We start from the raw sequence: 19,305 nt of genomic DNA on the forward strand, positions 1-19,305 counted from the left end.
TCCCTCCTTTTTAAATTTTCTGTCTGCGCTATTGATGGTGCACACTGTAAGAATTTAGCTTGATTTTAAATATGATGCATAGTATTTTAGTTTAAAGAAGCATGAAACTACTACTACTAGTAAATTTAAAGAAGGGTCAAACATGGAGTTAATTTCACTAAAGGTTATTTAACTATCACTTAATTTCACAAAAGTCATTTAACAATTTTTTGTCAGTTAAAAGTAACTAAAGTTTATAATTATCACTTAAAAGTCACTTTGGCTCAAATCATTACCATAAATCTGACATGGCATAAAATCTAATGAGAAAAATTTAGAAATAAATGTCAAATCAACTTAAATGGATCATACCCACTTTAGCTCCAAATTTTCCTAATTTTGATTTGACCCATAACCCAAATGTAGGGGTGTTCACGGTTCGGTTTGGCCGATTTTTGATTAAAATCAAAACCAAACCAATTTAATCGGTTTTTAAAATTTTAAAACCAAAACCAAACCAAATTACATACAACCCATCGATTTGGTTGTTGTTGGTTTGATTCGGTTTTTCGGTTCCTAGTAAGCTAATGATAAGTCGATAATACTAAAACAACACTAGACAACAATCTGAAAATAATTTGCTAAATTTATGCTTTTATATATATTTATTTCGGAACTGTAAGTTTATTTACCTGTTTATACGGAAAAAAAATGAATAAAAAAACAAACTAAAAGTTTACTTTCTCAAGCTTTAGCTACTATAGTCTTGCAATTTGAGTTTGCTTTCTTTACTCTTGTCGTAGATTTTTTTTTCTAACTCTTTTATTAGGAAAAAGTATGTGTGTAGGTTAGAGAATTAGATTCTCTTAAGGAAAAGAAAATTGGTTGATTCCTATTCTTTTGGACTTAGGCAATCTTTTAAAATATAAGTAGGATAAATCAAAATTCAAAATAATAATTAAAATACATAAAGTATTTAAAATTATTTACGAAAAGATATTATATCATATATCAATAATTATTCATATTTTTATATAATTAATCGGTTCGGTTCGGTTTTTTCGGTTTTTTATAATAGAACCAAAACCGAACCAAATATTATCGGTTTTTAAAATTTAAAACCAAAACCAATCCAAATCAAGAAAAATATCGGTTTACTTAATCGGTTTGGTTCGATTTTCGGTTTGAATCGATTTTCTATCAAACCGTGAACAGCCCAACCCAAATGGGAAAAAAAAAAAAAAAACACCCCTAATAGTATTGCTCATACCACTGTCGACCATACCCCTCTTTAGAATTTCCGGGTTCTTAGAAAAATAATGTTCATTATGCACTTTAATGGTAGGTGTTGCTTACTAAGCAGGTTTTTTGTATGCTGGTGGCTTAATATCCAGCATTTTGAAATTAATGGAATGATACTTTGTGAAAATGGATTCTCATTAGCTTTATTATTCTTATCGGCTTATGATACTTTATTATGTTATATGAGATGATTATAATAATATTTAACTTCACTAGAAAATTTATCAAAAATAAAAATAAGTTATGCGAGATGAATACATTAGTACTTTAATGTTAGTAGAAAATAAAAATAAAACGACCCGAATGAGGCATTATTTAATAGACAAGGCAAGAATTTTTTAATATAGAATAATTTAGTGTAAAATAGTCACGAACATGAATTATGTAACGGAAAAGGCAATAATTTTTATAGTATAGCGTAATCATTCTAAACTAATGTGGCATATCATGATTTTTTTTTTTTTTATTGAAACCCATTTGGGTCATGGGTCAAATCAGATTTAGGGAAAAATGGATCTAAAGTGGGTATAATCCATTTAAGCTGATGTGGTATTTATTTTTGAATTTTTTCTCATTAGGTTTTATGTCATATCAGATTTATGGTAGGGGTTTGAGCTGAAGTGACATTTAAGTGACAATGGTAAACTTTAGTTACTTTTAAGTGACAAAAAATAGTTGAATGACTTTTATGAAATTAAAAGATAGTTGAATGACCTTCGGTAAAATTAACCCATCAAACATGTCGTTAAATGAGGAAGCGCTTTCAACTGACACTAAAAACACTACAAAGACCAAATGAAGAGCTTGCAAGAGCGTAGGGAGCGGTATGTTGCTAGTAGGGGTGTACATAGGCCGGGTTGGTTCGAATTTTTCAATTACCAAACTAAATCAATTGTCTCAAATTTTTAAATTTATAAACCAAACCAAACCAATAAAAGTCTAATTTTTCAATCACAGTTTTTCTCGTGTTTTTCGATTTTTTCAGGGTTTTCGGGTTTTTTCCTACAAAATCTTCATAGCATAAAATTTGTAATTTGTGCTCTAATATTTTTTAGGTCCTAGTAGGATAAAACTATATAAGATATTAACCAATAAAATAATACAAAATAATGTGAGATGAGTCATAATTATACTAAAATACTCAACAATTCGTATAAGTTAAATATTGCTAATTAATAAGCCATAATAAAAGTACACAAAATCTAAAAGTACTAAGTCATGTTAAAATAAGTACGACTAATAAGTACAAAGTATTAATTACATGACTAAATAATATTAAATGTGAGTTATGCATTTTCACTATCTAAATCAATGTGAAACTAAAAAAATAAATATCCAATACTATTGTCATTTCTAGTATTGAATTGAATTTTTTAGTTAGCATTAGTATTGATTTGATTTTGCTTTAGGCTTTATTTGAGTTACTAATTTTTATGGGCTATAAAACATATTTGACCATTCAAAAGTTCTAAGTCTAAACTTGAAATAATGCATTAAAAGAAAGAACTATTAAAGAGCTTAAATTATATTATAAATTACATTACAATAACTATTTTTATGTATAGAATATTTTTAAAACTTGTATACATGTAATGTCAGGTTGGTTTGGTTTCGGTTTGACTTTTTTTTAGTTAAAACTAAACCAAACTAATTATGGTCGGATTTTTTTTCTAACACCAAACCAAACCATAATCGGATTTTTCTTTCGATTTGACTCAAATTATCGGTTTGGTACGGTTTGTCGGTTTCTTTTGTACACCCCTAATTGCTAGTTATCCGTTCTCCTAGAATGTCGGGAAATTTGGAAGTCATCACGTTTAAATGCATGTCTTTTGCAACCAAAAGTATCAATTGTTTGAAAATTGTTCCAACCTAATTTTGAAAATTATTGAAAATTGAAAGCTCCCTTTTTATTTTTCACTTCATGAGCTCCTTGTTTAAGTTATTAAGCGTTTATTTGGCAGTATGCGACAACTAATGTTATTTACTTGTTGTAAGCCTTGCTCAAGAATAATCCTGGTGTATTTGCTTTATTTGCAGGCGTAATATGGTTGAAAAGAAATTGGCTGATGCTGAGGTTTCTGAGGAAGAGCAGAACATTGCACTGAAGTACCTTGAGTAAAAGGAGACAGAATTTATTGCGCCGCCAAAGACATAAATTGGGTGTTGATCTGTAAATTATTTCTTGAAAGTACATAGTTCATCTCTTTGTTGGTAGTTCGTTTAGTTTCCCTTCTAAGTTGCCGTCTTTTCTTCATTTATTGGGTTAGGTATTGCTATAAACAAATTTTAAAATAGCAAATTTTCATGTTGAGTCCTTAGTACTGGCCTATATAGTTTGAAAGTGTTTGGTTTATGTTTAGTCAATAATGGTATGCCAATTGAAAGAGTTGGTGAAAAGAGTTGGTGTGGATGCTAGGAGGTAGTTTGATGTCATAGGTATTTACCTCTATAAATAGATGCACTCCTTCATTTGTAGAAATCATCCCAAAAATAATACAATACATTGTAGTGAGTAGAGAGTTAAGAGAGAAATTCTCTTAAGTGTAATTGGAAACTCCTCCCTTCCTTTGTTAATAATAAAAAAGCAATTGTTCTCTGGTGGATGTAGGATTATTTTGATCCGAACTACGTTAAATCTTGTGTTCTTTCTTTTACGTTTCCGCTAACAATTGGTATCAGAGCAACATGATTCTTTAACGATCCAAGGAGGAAGAACAAGCAAAGATGAGTTCCATGAAGTTTGAAATTGATAGATTTAGTGGACGCAACAACTTCAATATCTGGAAGATCCAGATGATGGCGTTACTGCGGAGGGAAGATTCAATCCATGCTATTGACGGAAAGTATCCTAAGGATATATCAGCTCCCGACAAGGAGAAGATTGAAGGGGATGCATTGAGTGCAATCCAACTATCTATTGCACCTAACGTGCTTTGTGAAGTGAGTACGGGTACCGAAGAGACGGCCAAACAGTTATGGGAAAAGCTAGAAGGGCTATACCAAGACCGATCATGACAAAAAGGATGTTGTTACAACGACGTCTTCACACATTTAAGATGGGGTCAGGTACTTCGTTACAAGATCATTTAGATACGTTCAATAAACTTGTCATGGACTTACAGATTGCAGGAATTAAAAAGGAGGAGGAGACGCTTGCATGTGCTTTGTTATTTTCATTGACTTCAGGATATCGTGATATTGAGAATTCAATGATGTATAACAAGGAGCCTATCAAGCTTGAGCAAGTGCGGCAATCACTTAACTCTAGTGATGTGCGGAGGCACATTGAAGGAGATAGAGATAACCAGGCAAGTGAGCTCTTTGTGAGAGGTCGGACTAGCCAACAGGGAAAGAGCAAATCAAAGCACAGATCAAAGTCTCGTGTGAACAAGAAGAATACAGAGTGTTGAGGTTGTGGCAATAAGGGGCACTTTGAACGAGATTGCCCAATGTCAAAGTCTAAGGAAAAGGCAAGTGCATCTACAGTTGAACAGGTACATGATTTTGATAATGATTATATACTAACAACATCGTGTAATAATAATAGTAGTTATGAAAATAAATGGGTGTTAGACTCTGCTCGTACTCTGCATATGACGTTCCGAAAAGACTGGTTTAGCAGCTATGAGAAAAGTGGGAGAACCGTAGTAATGGGCAATAATGCAACTTGTGCAATAGTTGCATTGGCTCAGTTTGGGTTCGCTGTCATGATGGAGTCGTAAGGACTATTACACAAGTCCGTCATGTTCCTGATCTGAAGAAGAATTTGATCTCCCTGAGTACTCTGGATGAACAAGGCTACAGGTACATGAGCGAAGCAGGAACTATAAAGGTGACTAAAGGTTCTTTAGTCATGCTGAAAGGCAAGCTGGAGAATGGCCTTTACACATTGGCCGGAAGCACCATTGTTGGCTCTGCAAATGCATCTACAGTGTAGTTATCTAATGATGACAAGGCAAGACTATGGCACATGAGACTAGGCCATATGAGCGTATATGGACTGGAGATGTTGAGCAATTGTAACCTTTTGGAAGGTGAGAATATCAACACACTTGACTTCTGTGAGCACTGCGTTCTAGGGAAGCAAAAGAAGGTCAGCTTCAGCACTGGCAAACACAAGACAAGAGGAGTGCTAGACTACATCCATTCAGATTTATGGGGTCCCTCTAAACTTCCATCGAAGGGCAAAAAGAGGTATCTTCTCACTTTTATTGATGATTTCTCACGAAAGGTTTGGGTGCATTTTTTGAAGGCAAAAAGTGATGCTTTTGAAGCATTTAAAGAGTGGAAGATTTTAGTTGAAAATCAAATGGAGCAGAAAATCAAGTATCTTCGCACAGACAATGGCTTGGAGTTTTGCAATGAAGAGTTTAATGAATTCTGCAAGGTTCATGGGATCTCAAGACATAGGACTGTCAGGCATACCCCACAACAGAATAGAGTTGCCGAGAGAATGAACAGAACTCTTCTTGAAAAGGCTCGTTGTATGCTCCTACAAGCCAAAATGTCCAAAGTATTTTGGGCTGAAGCAGTTCACACTGCTGCTCATATTGTCAATCGATCTCCAGCATCGGCAATTGACTTTAAGACTCCGAATGAGGTATGGTCAGGTGAACCCTCTAACTATTCATACTTACGAGTATTTGGGTGTCCAACTTATTATCACGTTAATGAAGGAAAGCTTGAACCAAGGGCTAAGAAGGCCATATTCGTAGGGTATGTGGATGGAGTAAAAGGGTACAAACTTTGGTGTTTGTCTTTACTCAAATTTATAGTTAGTAGAGATGTCACCTTCGATGAATCCTCTATACTTGATCCCCGTAAAGTTTCCGTGGAGTTTTCAGGAAACAAGAACAACGAGCAGGTGGAGCTTCCGGTGGAGCTTGCCAAGGAAAAGGATCAAGAGACTCAGGTTAAAGATGAGTCAGAAGATGTAGACCTTGAAGAACTTGATGTCAATGAACCATACACAATTGCTAAGGGGAGGGAGAAGAGGTAGACACGAGAACCGGAACGCCTTATAGATCAATCAAACTTGATTGCATATGCGTTTGTAGCTGCACAACAAGAGATTAAGGATTTGGAGCTCTCCTCGTATATTGAAGCAACTTCTTGCAAGGATGATGTACAATGGCGGTTAGCCATGACTGAAGATATGGAGTCTCTTCACAAGAATCAGACATGGGTCTTAGTGAAAAGACAAAAGGGGAAGAGGACAGTTGGATGCAAGTGGGTCTACCGAAAGAAAGAGGGAATTCCTGAAGTGGAAGATGCTAGGTTCAAGGCGAGATTGGTTGCAAAAGGTTTCAGTCAGAAGGAGGGAATTGACTACAATGAGATTTTCTCTCCAGTCGTGAAGCATAGCTCAATTCGCGTGCTACTAGCATTGGTTGCCCAATTTGACTTGGAGCTTCAACAGCTTGATGTCAAAACTGCTTTCTTACACGGTGATCTAGAAGAGACAATCTATATGGATCAGCCTGAAGGTTTCCTAGCTGAGGAAAAAGAAGATCATGTATGCCAACTAAAGAAGTCTTTGTATGGTTTGAAGCAATCCCCTAGACAATGGTACAAGAGGTTTGATGCATTCATGACTACACATGAATTCTCAAGGAGTGCATTTGATAGCTGTGTGTATCACAAGAAGATGTCTGGTAACTCAATGATTTATTTATTGTTGTATGTTGATGATATGATTATTGATGCTGATAACATTACAGAGATAAATGCTTTGAAGAAACTGTTGAGTAAGGAATTTGACATGAAGGATTTAGGAGCTGCAAAGAAAATCCTTGGTATGGAGATTTCAAGAGAAGACGGTGTTGTACATCTTTCTCAGAAGAGGTATATTGAAAGGGTTCTCGAGAGATTCAATATGCATACGTGCAAGCCTGTAAGTACACCATTAGCTCCTCATTTTAAACTTTTAGAGTTACAAATGCCTCAGTCCAAGGATGAGGTGGGGCATATGTCAAAGATTCCTTATGCCAGTGCAGTCGGTAGCATTGTGTATGCTATGGTATGCACATATCTAGATATTGCTCAATCTGTAAGTGTGGTAAGTAAATACATGTCCAGCCCAGGAAAGAGGCATTGGGAAGCTATCAAGTGGATATTGAGATATCTCAAAGGAGCTTCTGGTGTTGGTCTGACCTTTCGAAAAAGTGGTGGAGGTATTTCAATTCTCTATTATGTAGATTCTGACTATGCAGGAGATCTTGACAGAAGAAGGTCCACAACTGGATACATCTTTACCCTCGTTGGCAGTGCCGTTAGTTGGAAGTCGACTCTGCAATCGATTGTCGCTTTGTCTACAACAGAAGTAGAATACATGGCAGCAGCGGAGGCGGTGAAGGAAGCTATCTGGTTGAAAGGTTTAGTAGCGGAATTGAGTTTGGTTAAGCTGGAATCAACTCTTAGATGTGATAGTCAGAGTGCTATTCATCTAATGAAAAATCAGAGATGTCATGAGCGCACTACACACATTGATGTCAGATTTTATTTTATTCGAGATGTTGTTGAAGAGGGAACGATCAAGGTCGTGAAGGTTATCACAGACGATAATGCTGCAGACATGTTGAACAAGATAGTCTCGCTCGCTAAGTTTGCACACTGCAAGGACTTGGCAGGGTTGTGCATCAACTGATGCAACTCCAAAGAGAACAGTTGTTAGGTGGAGGTGGTATGTTCAACAATGGTTTGATTCTTCTTGTTTCTTACAACGGGGTTGCCCAGTAAGCTTAGAAGTTTTGGCCAAAGTTGTTCACACGCACGCTCGAAACGCAAACCAAGGTGGAGATTGAAAGTGTTGGTTTATGTTTAGTCAACAATGGCATGCCAATTGGAAGAATTGGTGGAAAGAGTTGGTGTGGATGCTAGGAGGAAGCTTCCTCCTTTGATGTCACCCATGACGTCAAGAGAAGGTAGTTTGATGTCACCAATGGCATCAAGAGGAGGTCTTTACCTCTATAAATAGATGCACTCCTTCATTTGTAGAAACTATCCCAAAAATAATACAATACATTGTAGTGAGTAGAGAGTTAAGAGAGAAATTCTCTTAAGTGTAATTGGGAACCCTCTCCTTCCTTTGTTAATAATAAAAAGACAACTGTTCTCTGGTGAACATAGGATTATTTTGATTTGAACCACATTAAATCTTGTGTTCGTTCTTTTACGTTTCCGCTAACATAGTTCACTTGGCTGCTATCATGTAGTATATTCTTTTTATTGTCTTTGTGCTAAATTTTGTTCATCACATGCTCACATCAGGAGTTTGACACCATCTAGTGAATAAAATTTATGTGGTGATAAACGAATCTCTTCTATTTTACTGTTGTCTTTTGTTGTTCTTGTGATTGAGGTTTGGACTAGGCGATCTTTATTTTGCATTCCTTAGCCTACAATCATCGTTCAGCATTTTCAGTTACCACTAGTTAATTGAAACATTATGTAATGCAAGTCAGTATATAAACGTTGTACAAAATAAAATTTAAAAAGTATATTCTAAGAACTTGTTTACTGAAACGTAATATGAAAGCCAGTGAAGACATATCTGTTTAAACTTTATACAAAACCAAATATGAGATTACTTTATCTCTTATTTAGTTTTGGTCTAATGAACCAAATATCTACTGTAAAGCATATCCATTGAATAATCTTATTATTAATTAATCCCGGTACTATTTGTTCTTTTTTGCAACCAAATTACCCCTGAAATGATTTCTATGTAGAAAGAATATGCCGGAATAACTAATTCTTTGTTCCTTTGTTTTCTTTTTGCCCAAAGTCAACAAATCTTCGGAACACATGAGAATTATCAAGAAATTCCAATTTGCAAAGCTGAAGTAGAGAAATCTCTTGCAACTTTATATATGGGATTCGTGAATGACTTGCAGTCCTAGCAAGTGAAACATTAGCAAGTAGTTAAACCAATTAAGTTCCTTTTTTTTGTACCGAATCGCCAACATATACCTCTTTTTCTATTTGCCTGCACTCCACTTGGTAATTTTCTACGTAAACCATAAAACCGTCCTATGCACATATTATAGTATCGTGGTACTTATACGACGTGCCAAAAATGTTATTTTTAGTTAAGTATTTCTTTTGATGGTAATATGCCTCTTTTCTTTTTTCGGTATAAACATGTAAAACAAAACAGGTTATAAGCCTCAAACTAATATCAATCCTCAACCCAATCTGACTTAGGTCAGCTATATACAACCTCAATTCCAACTAAGGAGTGTATGCCCTTGCTTTTCGAAATTTTTTACATAAAGCTACTGATTCCTATTACACTTTATTTCTCGTTTTATTTGTTTTTATTATTTTTTCTGGTTAAAAGGAATTACCTCAATCTAAAATCATCAATTTGGCTTTACTTGAGCTTTAACAGAAATCGTATTCATCAGGGATGAGAAGCTGTCCCTAAGGCTGCCAAACCTAAGCTAAATGGTTGAAAGACAGTTCCCATCCATAGTTTTAGTTTGTGAAGACATTGTTCTCCCAGTGAGTCCGAGCGAGAAAAAGGTTCAGTATAGTCTTTTTTCACAAAAAGTCATTAGAGAAAACTTTTTCATGTTTTCAAAAAACTGGAAAACCACCTTTTCAAAATAGTGTTCCGGAAAAAATTTCAAGTCTTCCATCCAAAACGCAACAAAAATGTCGCATTTGCTTCGTATAGCAGAAAATAGCACAGAATATAAAGACTTGAACAAAGAGCAATAAAGCCATCAACTTTAGCCAAGAGGAAGTTAAAGACTAATTACAGAGAGGGGCAAGAAGCATCCTGATCACAGCAGAGGCCGCTGTTGATGGCCACCAAACTTGCTTAAGACATCCAGACAGTCCAGTAAACATAAGACAAGATCTTCCCCAAACAGCAGATCAACAAAACAGCAAGAACATCATCAAGGTTGATTATCCATCAAAAAAGTAAGAACGTCAATCTCAAGTTAAAGTCCCAATCAGAAGAGGAAAAAAACAGAAGCAGCCCAAAGAAACTAGTCATGACGTAAATGGTTGGGCAAGAAGCTACTGAAATCTTCACAATCGATTTCGTTGGACAATGGTCTTCCGGCTCATTTTTTACCCGATGCACTGCAAAAGAAGCAAGAACAACTCCACTTTAGTTAAAAATAAAGGCAGCAATGTTTCAACAGTTATAAGTAGAGAAGGGGACTCAGCTGGCTTTACCATTAAATCCGAAGATGAATGTAGTGACAAAAGATTAAGGGCTAGAGTGAAGAGTCTCCAAGATGAATTAAGTGATACCAGGAAGCAACCTAAGCATTGCAAAAGAGTTTGGAAACAGTTAAGATAGCACAAATATTCAGAAATCTTTATAACAGCTAAGCAGGTACACATCTGTACTAACAGGAGTAGCAACACGAGAATAATCATCAATTTTAAAATCAAAATATTACAACATAAACATGCTTCAAGGTTGATGAAGGAAATAGAAACCCCACCCATCTCAGCGGAGAGAAAAACGAAGAGAAAGAAAAACCTGACATCTCGTCAAAAGAATACAATTTCCATCCATCTTTTTACGGACTAGAATTGCCACATCTAGGAAGGAGGAATTCCCGTCATAATTTCATAACCGACTAGTCTTCATTGCTCACCATCTTAATTCAATAAATTGGGAATAGTATCAGATCAACTCCTCTCTAGTCATTTCCTCTTTTCAATTAAGCGATAAATTGTACAACTCTAACTTTGGTAACCTATCCAGAAAGGAAACTACAACTTTGGATAAGACTTGGTCTCGACTCTCGAATGATGGTCAAACTACACACACACACAGAGAGAGGTTCATATCTTGGCAGAAGGATATGGGGTAGGTAGAATATAAGCCAATTTGTTCTTCCTGTATTACCAAATGAAATCTAATCTTATTCTTCTATGTCTCACTCAGATAATTTGTGGATGAGAGGTATTCTCTCAAGAAAAGGAGAAAAGGGGGGATCTTTTCATTTATTCAGTAATAAACACTTAGCGCAAAATAAACTTGGTCTGTCCTCTTTCTCATAGAACTCATACAATTGCAATAAAAATCCATTACAATTTAAAGCATACTCTTAAAATTCCTTCTTATAAAAGCACAAAACTGTGTTGCAGGAAATTGATTTTTCAACAAGTGAGATGGAATGAAATTGATCTATGAAATGTTTATTAGAAGTATTACTCCCTCCATTTCAATTTATGCTAACCCATTTGACTGAGCACGGAGTTTAAGAAAAATGAGAAGACTTTTGAACGTGTGGTGTAAAATGAGGCACATATATTTTGTATGGCTATAAATCAATGCATAAAGGTAATTTGTTTCCAAATAAGGAAAGGGGTCATTCTTTTTGGCCCGGGCTAAAAAGGAAATAGGTTCACATAAATTGAAATGGAGGGAGTTTAACTTACAGAAGAATGAAAGGCTGCATAGAGGAACCAGAGCTCCCACATAATTGTCATAAAAGATAATGCAAAATGATTAACCCTGTGAACCAGGGGTTTGACCGCGACCACCACGCACATTGCGCCCACCACGACCCCGAGGAGCTCGGCCACGGCCTCTTGGCATCGTAGAGGAAAGCATACCAGCCTGCCTAAGGGAAGCCCTTTCTCTAGCCCTCTCATTCAAGTTTATGGTTCTTGAGCTCCTATTGACAGGTGAAACCTGTTTCCCTTCTTCTGTTTCAGCTGCAGCAGTGTCACCCGGCCCCCCTTCTTTTGAAATGCTACTGTCAACTGAACTGCTTGATGGTTTCTCACCAGTAACAACAGCATCCACAGCCTGATCAGTTTCAGTAGCAACCTGGTCACCGCCATCATTCAACTTATCAGAGCTTTCAGATAGCTCTTCTGTTGCATCGACTTCATCATTCTTATCATCATCTGGGAGCTGGGAAGATTCAATCTCCCCGGTGTCTGTTGGAGTAAGCAAGGCGTCTTCATCAGTACCAACTAAGCTTTCACCCTGAGGTTCTAAATTTTCTGTGCTTCCCATTAATAAATTGCTAACTCCCTCGAGATTTCCAACATCTTCAGGATCAGCAATTAGCTCTCCCTCTTCCCTTTCGTCCGCTGCTAGCTGCTCTCTCTCTTGTTCCACCTGAAACTTTGATTCATTATCTGGAGTTGACACTTCACTAGGCCTTCCCAAAGTATCATCTGCACCATCTGTTCTATCAATCTGTGACTCAGCCTGATTTGTTGCAATAACTGCCGGATCTTCAACCTGCTCGCCAGAAAGCATAGTCTCATCCTTCTCAGTATCACTGGCTTCCTCTTTGAAACCTTGGGTTTCATCTCCAGCATCCTGTTCCTCTGTAGTAGGCAGAGATTCTGAAATTTCTACATTACCAACAGATTTTTCTTCACCACCTTCTTGAGGTGCCTCTAGACCTTTGGACTTCTTAAGCACAGGTTGAGCCACATCTAAGCAGGGTTCACCCGTGGCAGAAGACTCTTCTTGTAACTCTGAGGTAGACGCTGCAGAAGGGCGCTTGCGAATTGGTGGTTGAGTTGCTAATGTTGCATTCTCTAGATTTTCTGCATTTTGAGGTGTTGTTATGTGCTTCCCACTGTTGCTGGATACATCAGTATCTTGCATCTCTACATCAGCTGAAGGTTCTTCTGGCTTTGTAATGCGAGGTCGAACCAACCTCCTTCCTGTTTTACGAGTTTCAGAGGTCATCTTTGATAAAACAACTTTTCCCACCACAGGAGTGGAAGTCAACAAGCTAGCTGGTGGCGAAGGCGTAGCTGCTGGACCAGGTACAACAGAGCCAGAAACAGAAGCATCTGGAGCAGAAATGTCGGTGGCACCTGTAACCCCGAGCTCACCACGTGCAACCCTTTCAAACTCATCTACAGCCTGAAAATATGCAGCAGTGAAGTCCTCTAAGTGAGTCCCGGAAAGGAGTTGATCCACTGATGTGCCCTCTGATTGACTGTTTTTGGCTTGCCTTATCTTCTCAACTTCATCGGTAAGCGTCTTCAAAGCCTGCTTATGCTTGTCCAGTTCATCTAATAGCTTGGACCGTTGCTGAGTCACAGTTTCATAGGAGTCACTTATTGTCTTTTGAGTCTTCAAACGCTTTAATTTCCCTTGTTTCAACTCTTCTTTGAGTTGAAAGGCCATCTTCTCAAGCCCCTGGATTCTGGTGTCTTTCTCCTTTTCTTTGTCTTTCAAGGCCTGTTCATCTGCAGCATCGGCAGTTCTTTTCCCCAGTTTAGCATCTTCCAATTGTTTGGAGAGAGCTTGATTCTCCCTAGCCAAATCATCCTTTTCCTTTGATATGTTGTCCTTTTCCTTTGATAAGTTGTCCTTTTCCTTTGATAAGTTCTCCGCCCTCTTCTTCAGTTGAGCAATTAACCTTCTGAGTTTATCAACTTCGGATTTCAGAGAAGCCTCAGCTTGCAAAACCTCGTTGATTCTCAATTCCCTCTGACTCAATTCTGTTCTGCTCCTCGTGAGGTCTTGTTCTAAGCTAGAAACCAGATTCTGCTGCTCAGATATGGTCTTCTTAATCTTCTCCAGTTCTGCATCCTTTTCTCTCAAATTCACTTGCATCTGTTGAGCAGCTTCTTTCAGACTAGCATATTCTTCCAGATCAAAACTCTTATACCTCTCAACCAACTCATTAACCCTTCTCTCAAGCTGCTCTTTATCCAGCCTCTGCATTTCAATCTCTTTCCTACAAGCCTCCACATTTTCTTGTCTTTCATTGAGGAGCTTCTGCAGACCCTCTACTTCAATCTTCATCTTCTGAGCAGCTTCACGAAGTTTCTGGCATTCTTCAAAGTTGTGCTTGTTCTCCTCTCTCAATTGCAAGTTACTTTCACGAAGTAAGTTCAGTTCTCTAACCTGAAGCTGCAGTGCTTTAAACTCCTCTTCATTTAAAACCTGAGCTCTTGAATTCTCTCGCTCAGAATTAAGTGATGCTTCTGCTATATCTGCCCTCCTCTGAGCGTTCTCGAGTTGCGATTGCAACCGAAGTTTTTCCTGTCTCAGCAAAGAAATTTCTGTTTCTGCAATATCCTTAGACCGTCTTAGATAATTCACTACATTCATCAACCCATCATCACTCTCGGCCGTTGTGCTTCCAGAAGATGTACCTAAAGATTCACGGTCCTTCTCAGCCAGTTTAATGTGCAAACCCTCAAGCCGATCAAGTAATACCTTGTTCTGTTCATTAGCCTCAGTGTACTTCTTCTCAGCTTCAGTTTTTGATACTTCTAGCGCCGACATCTCTGCCCCCCACTTGGCCTTCAATTCATTATTTTCAGTTTTTAGAATATCCGAAATTTTACGGAGCTCAGATGATTCTTCTTGTAAGGCAGCCAAGGCTTGAGATGTTCTAGTCAGTTCTTGAATTGTTTCTGACTGCAGGATTACCTGTCTCTCATAATTAACTTGAGCGGCACGCCATCTTTGATGCTCTTTGTCCAAATCATCTTTCAAAGCAGTTATTTGAGCCTCCAAATTTGAAATCTGTGACATCTTAGCAGAGTTATCTTCTTTCAGACTGGATATTTCAGCTAAAGTAGCAGCAACAGCTTCTTCTTTCCCTGCAATTGCAGAAGCTGCTTCAATTGATTTCACAGTACATTCATTTTCAAGATCAGTAATATGTTTCCTAAGCGATAAAGCTTCCTCTTCCATTGATTTTTTCACTATATCAGCTTCCACTTTGAGGTCCTCATAGGCCAATTCCAACTGCTTCAATGCTTCTTCATTCGCCTGAGCTATGCTTTTATATTGCAGCATGTGATTTTTGTTAGCCTGCATCTCCTCTTTGAGTGTTTTAACTTCTTCAGCAGAGTGCATGTCCCCAGAAAGCTCAGTAGAAGAGGAAGGACCACCTTCATCAGCTCTCTCAGACATCTTTCCTTGTGAAGCTTTCAGTTTTTCCTCTAAATCAGCAGATCGTGCCTCAGCAATAACAGCTCTAGATTCGGCAGCAGCCAAAGAACGTGAAGTACTGGCCAATTCTTTCCCCATTTCCTCGGCTCGTCTCAATGCATTCTTAAAATCACTTTCTCGCTCAAGCATAAGGTTTCGAACTTTATCACGCTCTTCTTGCACTTCTTTCTTAGCCTCAGCCCATTCTTTCTCAATGCATTTAATATACTCTTCCTGCCTTTTCCTCTCAGCAGCTCTTGCCTCATCACGAACGTTTTCTGTACTCTGCAATGTATCTAAATGGGCCTGCAAACTGTGCACCCTCTGTGACAAATTACATACTTCATCAGAAGCTCTCTTCTCGGCATTTATCAGCATATCCTTTTCGTTCTTTAGAACAGAAACCTCCATCTTTAGCTTTCGAGAAAGCTCCTCAGCAGCATTCAATGACTCATAACTTTCTCGCAGTTTCTTCTGGTGGTCAACTATCAACTGTGAGAACTCAACATTTCTCATGAGGACAGCATTATGCTCCTCTCTCTGGAGCTCAAAATCTTTCACATATCTGTCAAGTTTATCTCGAGCAAACTGTGCTTCCAAAGCTGACTTCTCACGCTCGGATCGAAGAGAGATCAACTCGCTCCGCAATCTTGATGACTCTTCTTCGAGACATTTTACACGCTCAAAAGCCCGTTCTTGTGCTCTCCCTAAAGCTTCATGTGAATCATCAGGCAAAAGCATCACTTCCTGTCTTTCAACCTCCGCCAAATTTTGAGATTGAGTATCAGACGAATGAACTCTATGCTCTTCATAAAGCCGTTTGTACATTGCCACAGCTGTATGGAGTGATTCGATCATCCTTCCCTGTTCGTCAGCTCTTTCCAGTACAGCATTAACCTTGGAGGAAGCTTCATCAATATGCTTCTGAAGCTCCTTCTCATACTTTTCCTTCAACTCTAACTCTCTGTTCTCAATCTGGTCACTAAGGCTGCGAACTAAGCCTCTTAGCTGGACATTTTGTTCAACCAGACTGTTTATGTCCTTGTAGCTCAACAGCCTTCCAGCATTATCAGCATTAGATTCAGCACCAAACATAAATACAGAATCTGACACCACAGAATAATCATTTTTAGGTCCCACTGATCCACCACGGAGTTGTATATCACGACATTCCTTTAAAAGCACTGTCACCTGTTCTTGGAGGTCAACTATCTCTGCCTGAGCAACTGCATAATCACGGTCACGACTTCTCAGATCAGCGTTTAATTCCAGAACATTCCTCTCTAAATCAGCTTGCTGAGAGAGGGAATGCTGCATTTTTTCACTTAGCACAGAGTAAGCATCTTCCAGTCTTTCATGTTCTGCTCGCTCGTCCAAGATAACTCCAGCTTTCTCCTCTATTTCACATAGTACACGCTCTAATACAGCTTGAGCTTGTTTTCTTCCCAATTGTTCATGTCGTAGAGCATCAACAGCTTCCTGATATTTTGTGTACATCTTAGCCAGACCCCAACCCTCCCGAAGAAGTGAAGCTGCTAATGCGGTTCCTGAAACACCAACAGGTAGACTAGGTACAACCATGTGATCATCCTCAACCATGTCACTAGTTTCAACTGAGTTTGGCAATGATTCCCTCGTAAAATAATTCAAAGGAAGAAGTTTCAGTGTATCTTCTCCCCTAATTTTCAATTCTGCTTCGCTTTTCACAAGCTTATTTTTCAAGCATGCAACCTCCTCCTCTAGTTCTTTCTTTGCAGATACTTCTTTTTCAAGCCTCTCTTTATAGTCATTCTCTATTTGGTTTCCATGACTCTCTAAAGCCTTAATTACTCCTTCAAGTTCTCCTGCCTTTTTAGACCACTCCTCAGAACTCTCCTTGTACAGTTCCACAAGCTTGTTTAAGGTTGCAATCTCCCCAGACATTTGCTCCTCTTTCGCAGCTACTACATCCTTGGAAGTTAATAAATCGTGCTCTAGAGAAGTGAACTTTAACTCCATTTCCCTCACCTGTTCCTCTTTCCTCTTCAAGCACCTATCACATTCATTAAATTTTTTCTCGGCATCAGCAAGTTTGGCAGACATATCTGCCTCAAGCTCAGAATGCACTTTACGCAGCTTCATGAGATCATTGACCTTGGCCGTTAACTCATCATTCAGCCATGCATTATGCCTCTCAACAAGCTCCTTCTCCTGCAAAAGCCGCGAACAAGAAGCCTGAGAGCGTGATACTTCAGTCTCCAAGTCACAGACCCGCGCTTCCCTAGCCGCAGCAGTTTCAGTCAAATGAAGTATCTTATCAAGATAGCTTTTGATAGTGGAATTTTTCTCACTGATCTCCAAGTCTTTCTGCTCCACCAATTCCATCAACTGCCTCTTCGTTTTCCGCAGTTCTGAAGCCTCTGTGGATAACCGGTCCACATCTCCATCCTTTCCAATCTGTTTTCATGTTCCGGAAAAACAATCAAATACAACAGAAAAAAACATAGAAAAAATACAGAATTTAGGGTGCACTAACTAAGGAGAAACCACTAACATATCAAAAGTACACGAAACAAGAAAAAGGAATTAGGAATTAGAAAAGACTTACAGATTGGAGGTGAACTTGCTGCTTCTCGGCTTGTACTTGAGAGAGTTCAGATAGGCGTCTCTCGAACGACGAGTTAAGCTCAGAGTACTGCGATTGAAGCTCAGAGTACTCCGAATTAAGCGAGAGGTACTTCTGTTCGAGGAAGGAACAACTCTGTTCAGCAGTAACGGAAGCAGCATCAGCCTGCGCTTTCACAGTCTCCAGTTGATTGTATAAATCGCGTATGAATTCATCGGCTTTTTCAGATACCAAAACGGCGTCGTTCGAGCACCGCTCGTATTCCTCGTCCGACATAAACAACGGCATCGCTCACTTTTGTTTTTCACTTTTCATCAATCTGTGAAATCAAATGTACTATGTTAATGCCCTAATTTTTTTAAACTGCTATAATAATAGTCTAACATTTTGCAACGGAAAGCCCTAGAAGAACAACCACGGGAACATATTGGGAGGAAAAACTTACCAACAATGGGGAATCAGTTATGTAATGCACGGCTAGGGCAAATCTGAAACGACAAAGGGAGTTTCTCCACGCTCCCCACCGAAGCAGTTTCCTGGTTTCTGATGTTTCTTCTTCCTGTGCTTTTACATCTGTCGTGTTACCCTTGGCCTTGCCTCGTAATTTATTTACTTTTTTTTTATAATCATATTTTCCTAAGTACATGCGTTTCCAAGTTATAGCGGTATTTGACAAATAATTTGTTTTCCAACATGTAGATTACAATTGTTTTTGCTTTTTTGGTTAACACACTTTTATTTTTGAGAAACTAGGTATTTGTATTAAAATTAATAAGAAGTTGTATTACAAGCCACTTAGGGCATTTTGATGATTACCAAGCCCAACCAGCTTAATATATAGATATAAATCTAACAAAATATGTTCCATCCTTATCGTGTGGGACTTGTGATTCAACAAAATGTGGTGGAACTGCAAAAGTCTTCACTTGATTTATGTTGGATTGCTTGGGAATTTCTCCGTCAAAATGGGAATATTTGGTTAGCATACCTAAAGCTGTCTAACAGCAATCTCCAACTAGAGCATCAACCACCTACATTCACATACAATAGCGTTAAACACATAATAACTATGTCTGTAGCGTTAGCGTTAATAGCATCTGCCGAATATATTTCAATCTCCAATAGCCACAAATTAAGATCAAAGGTTAGTTAAAGGCCATGTATGGCCAACGTTCAACAAGAACTAGGGTGCAGCATAAACGTATCTATCTATTTATATATATATATATATTTAAAAGCACGAATGCCTTTGACGAAATATCGTTATCTTTTTTAACCTTTAAAAAACAGTTATATATTGGATAAAATTATAATTGTAATTTAAATTACTTTCCTAATATTTAGGAACTTAAAATCAAGTCAAATTTTGTTTACTAAATCAAAACTTATTTTAATTAGATAAGAAATCCGTAACCTTTCTAAAATTTTACGACCTTTTTAATTAATAAAAGAATAATGTTATTATATCAATTTATGGTAAACTTCTCCATATGCACACATTCCCTAACCTTTCCTA

At 37.9% G+C, this 19,305-nt stretch overlaps 1 protein-coding gene across 1 annotated transcript; it reads right to left on the reverse strand.

Moving 5' to 3' along the window:
• Positions 1 to 9,990: 9,990 nt before the first annotated feature.
• LOC107793244 (nuclear-pore anchor-like) lies at positions 9,991 to 18,432 on the reverse strand. The gene is made up of 5 exons (XM_016615557.2): positions 18,235 to 18,432; positions 17,772 to 18,108; positions 11,698 to 17,620; positions 10,477 to 10,565; positions 9,991 to 10,380 (listed from the first exon to the last, which is right to left on the reverse strand). The coding sequence occupies exons 2-3, from the start codon at positions 18,075 to 18,077 to the stop codon at positions 11,768 to 11,770; spliced, it is 6,159 nt and encodes a 2,052-aa protein (XP_016471043.2). The 5' UTR covers positions 18,078 to 18,108; positions 18,235 to 18,432; the 3' UTR covers positions 9,991 to 10,380; positions 10,477 to 10,565; positions 11,698 to 11,767.
• Between the last annotated feature and the right edge of the window lie 873 nt (positions 18,433 to 19,305).

The sequence above is a fragment of the Nicotiana tabacum genome, chromosome 8 (genome assembly GCF_000715075.1).
Source record: "Nicotiana tabacum cultivar K326 chromosome 8, ASM71507v2, whole genome shotgun sequence".
Lineage (NCBI taxonomy): Eukaryota > Viridiplantae > Streptophyta > Magnoliopsida > Solanales > Solanaceae > Nicotiana > Nicotiana tabacum.

Bases quoted from the DNA above. Each gene is read 5' to 3' on its own strand.
- LOC107793244 (XM_016615557.2), bottom strand. From the start codon at position 18,077: ATGCCGTTGTTTATGTCGGACGAGGAATACGAGCGGTGCTCGAACGAC. The intron at 17,621-17,771 runs GTAAGTCTTTTC...ACATGAAAACAG, and splicing joins AGCAAGTTCACCTCCAATCT to ATTGGAAAGGATGGAGATGT.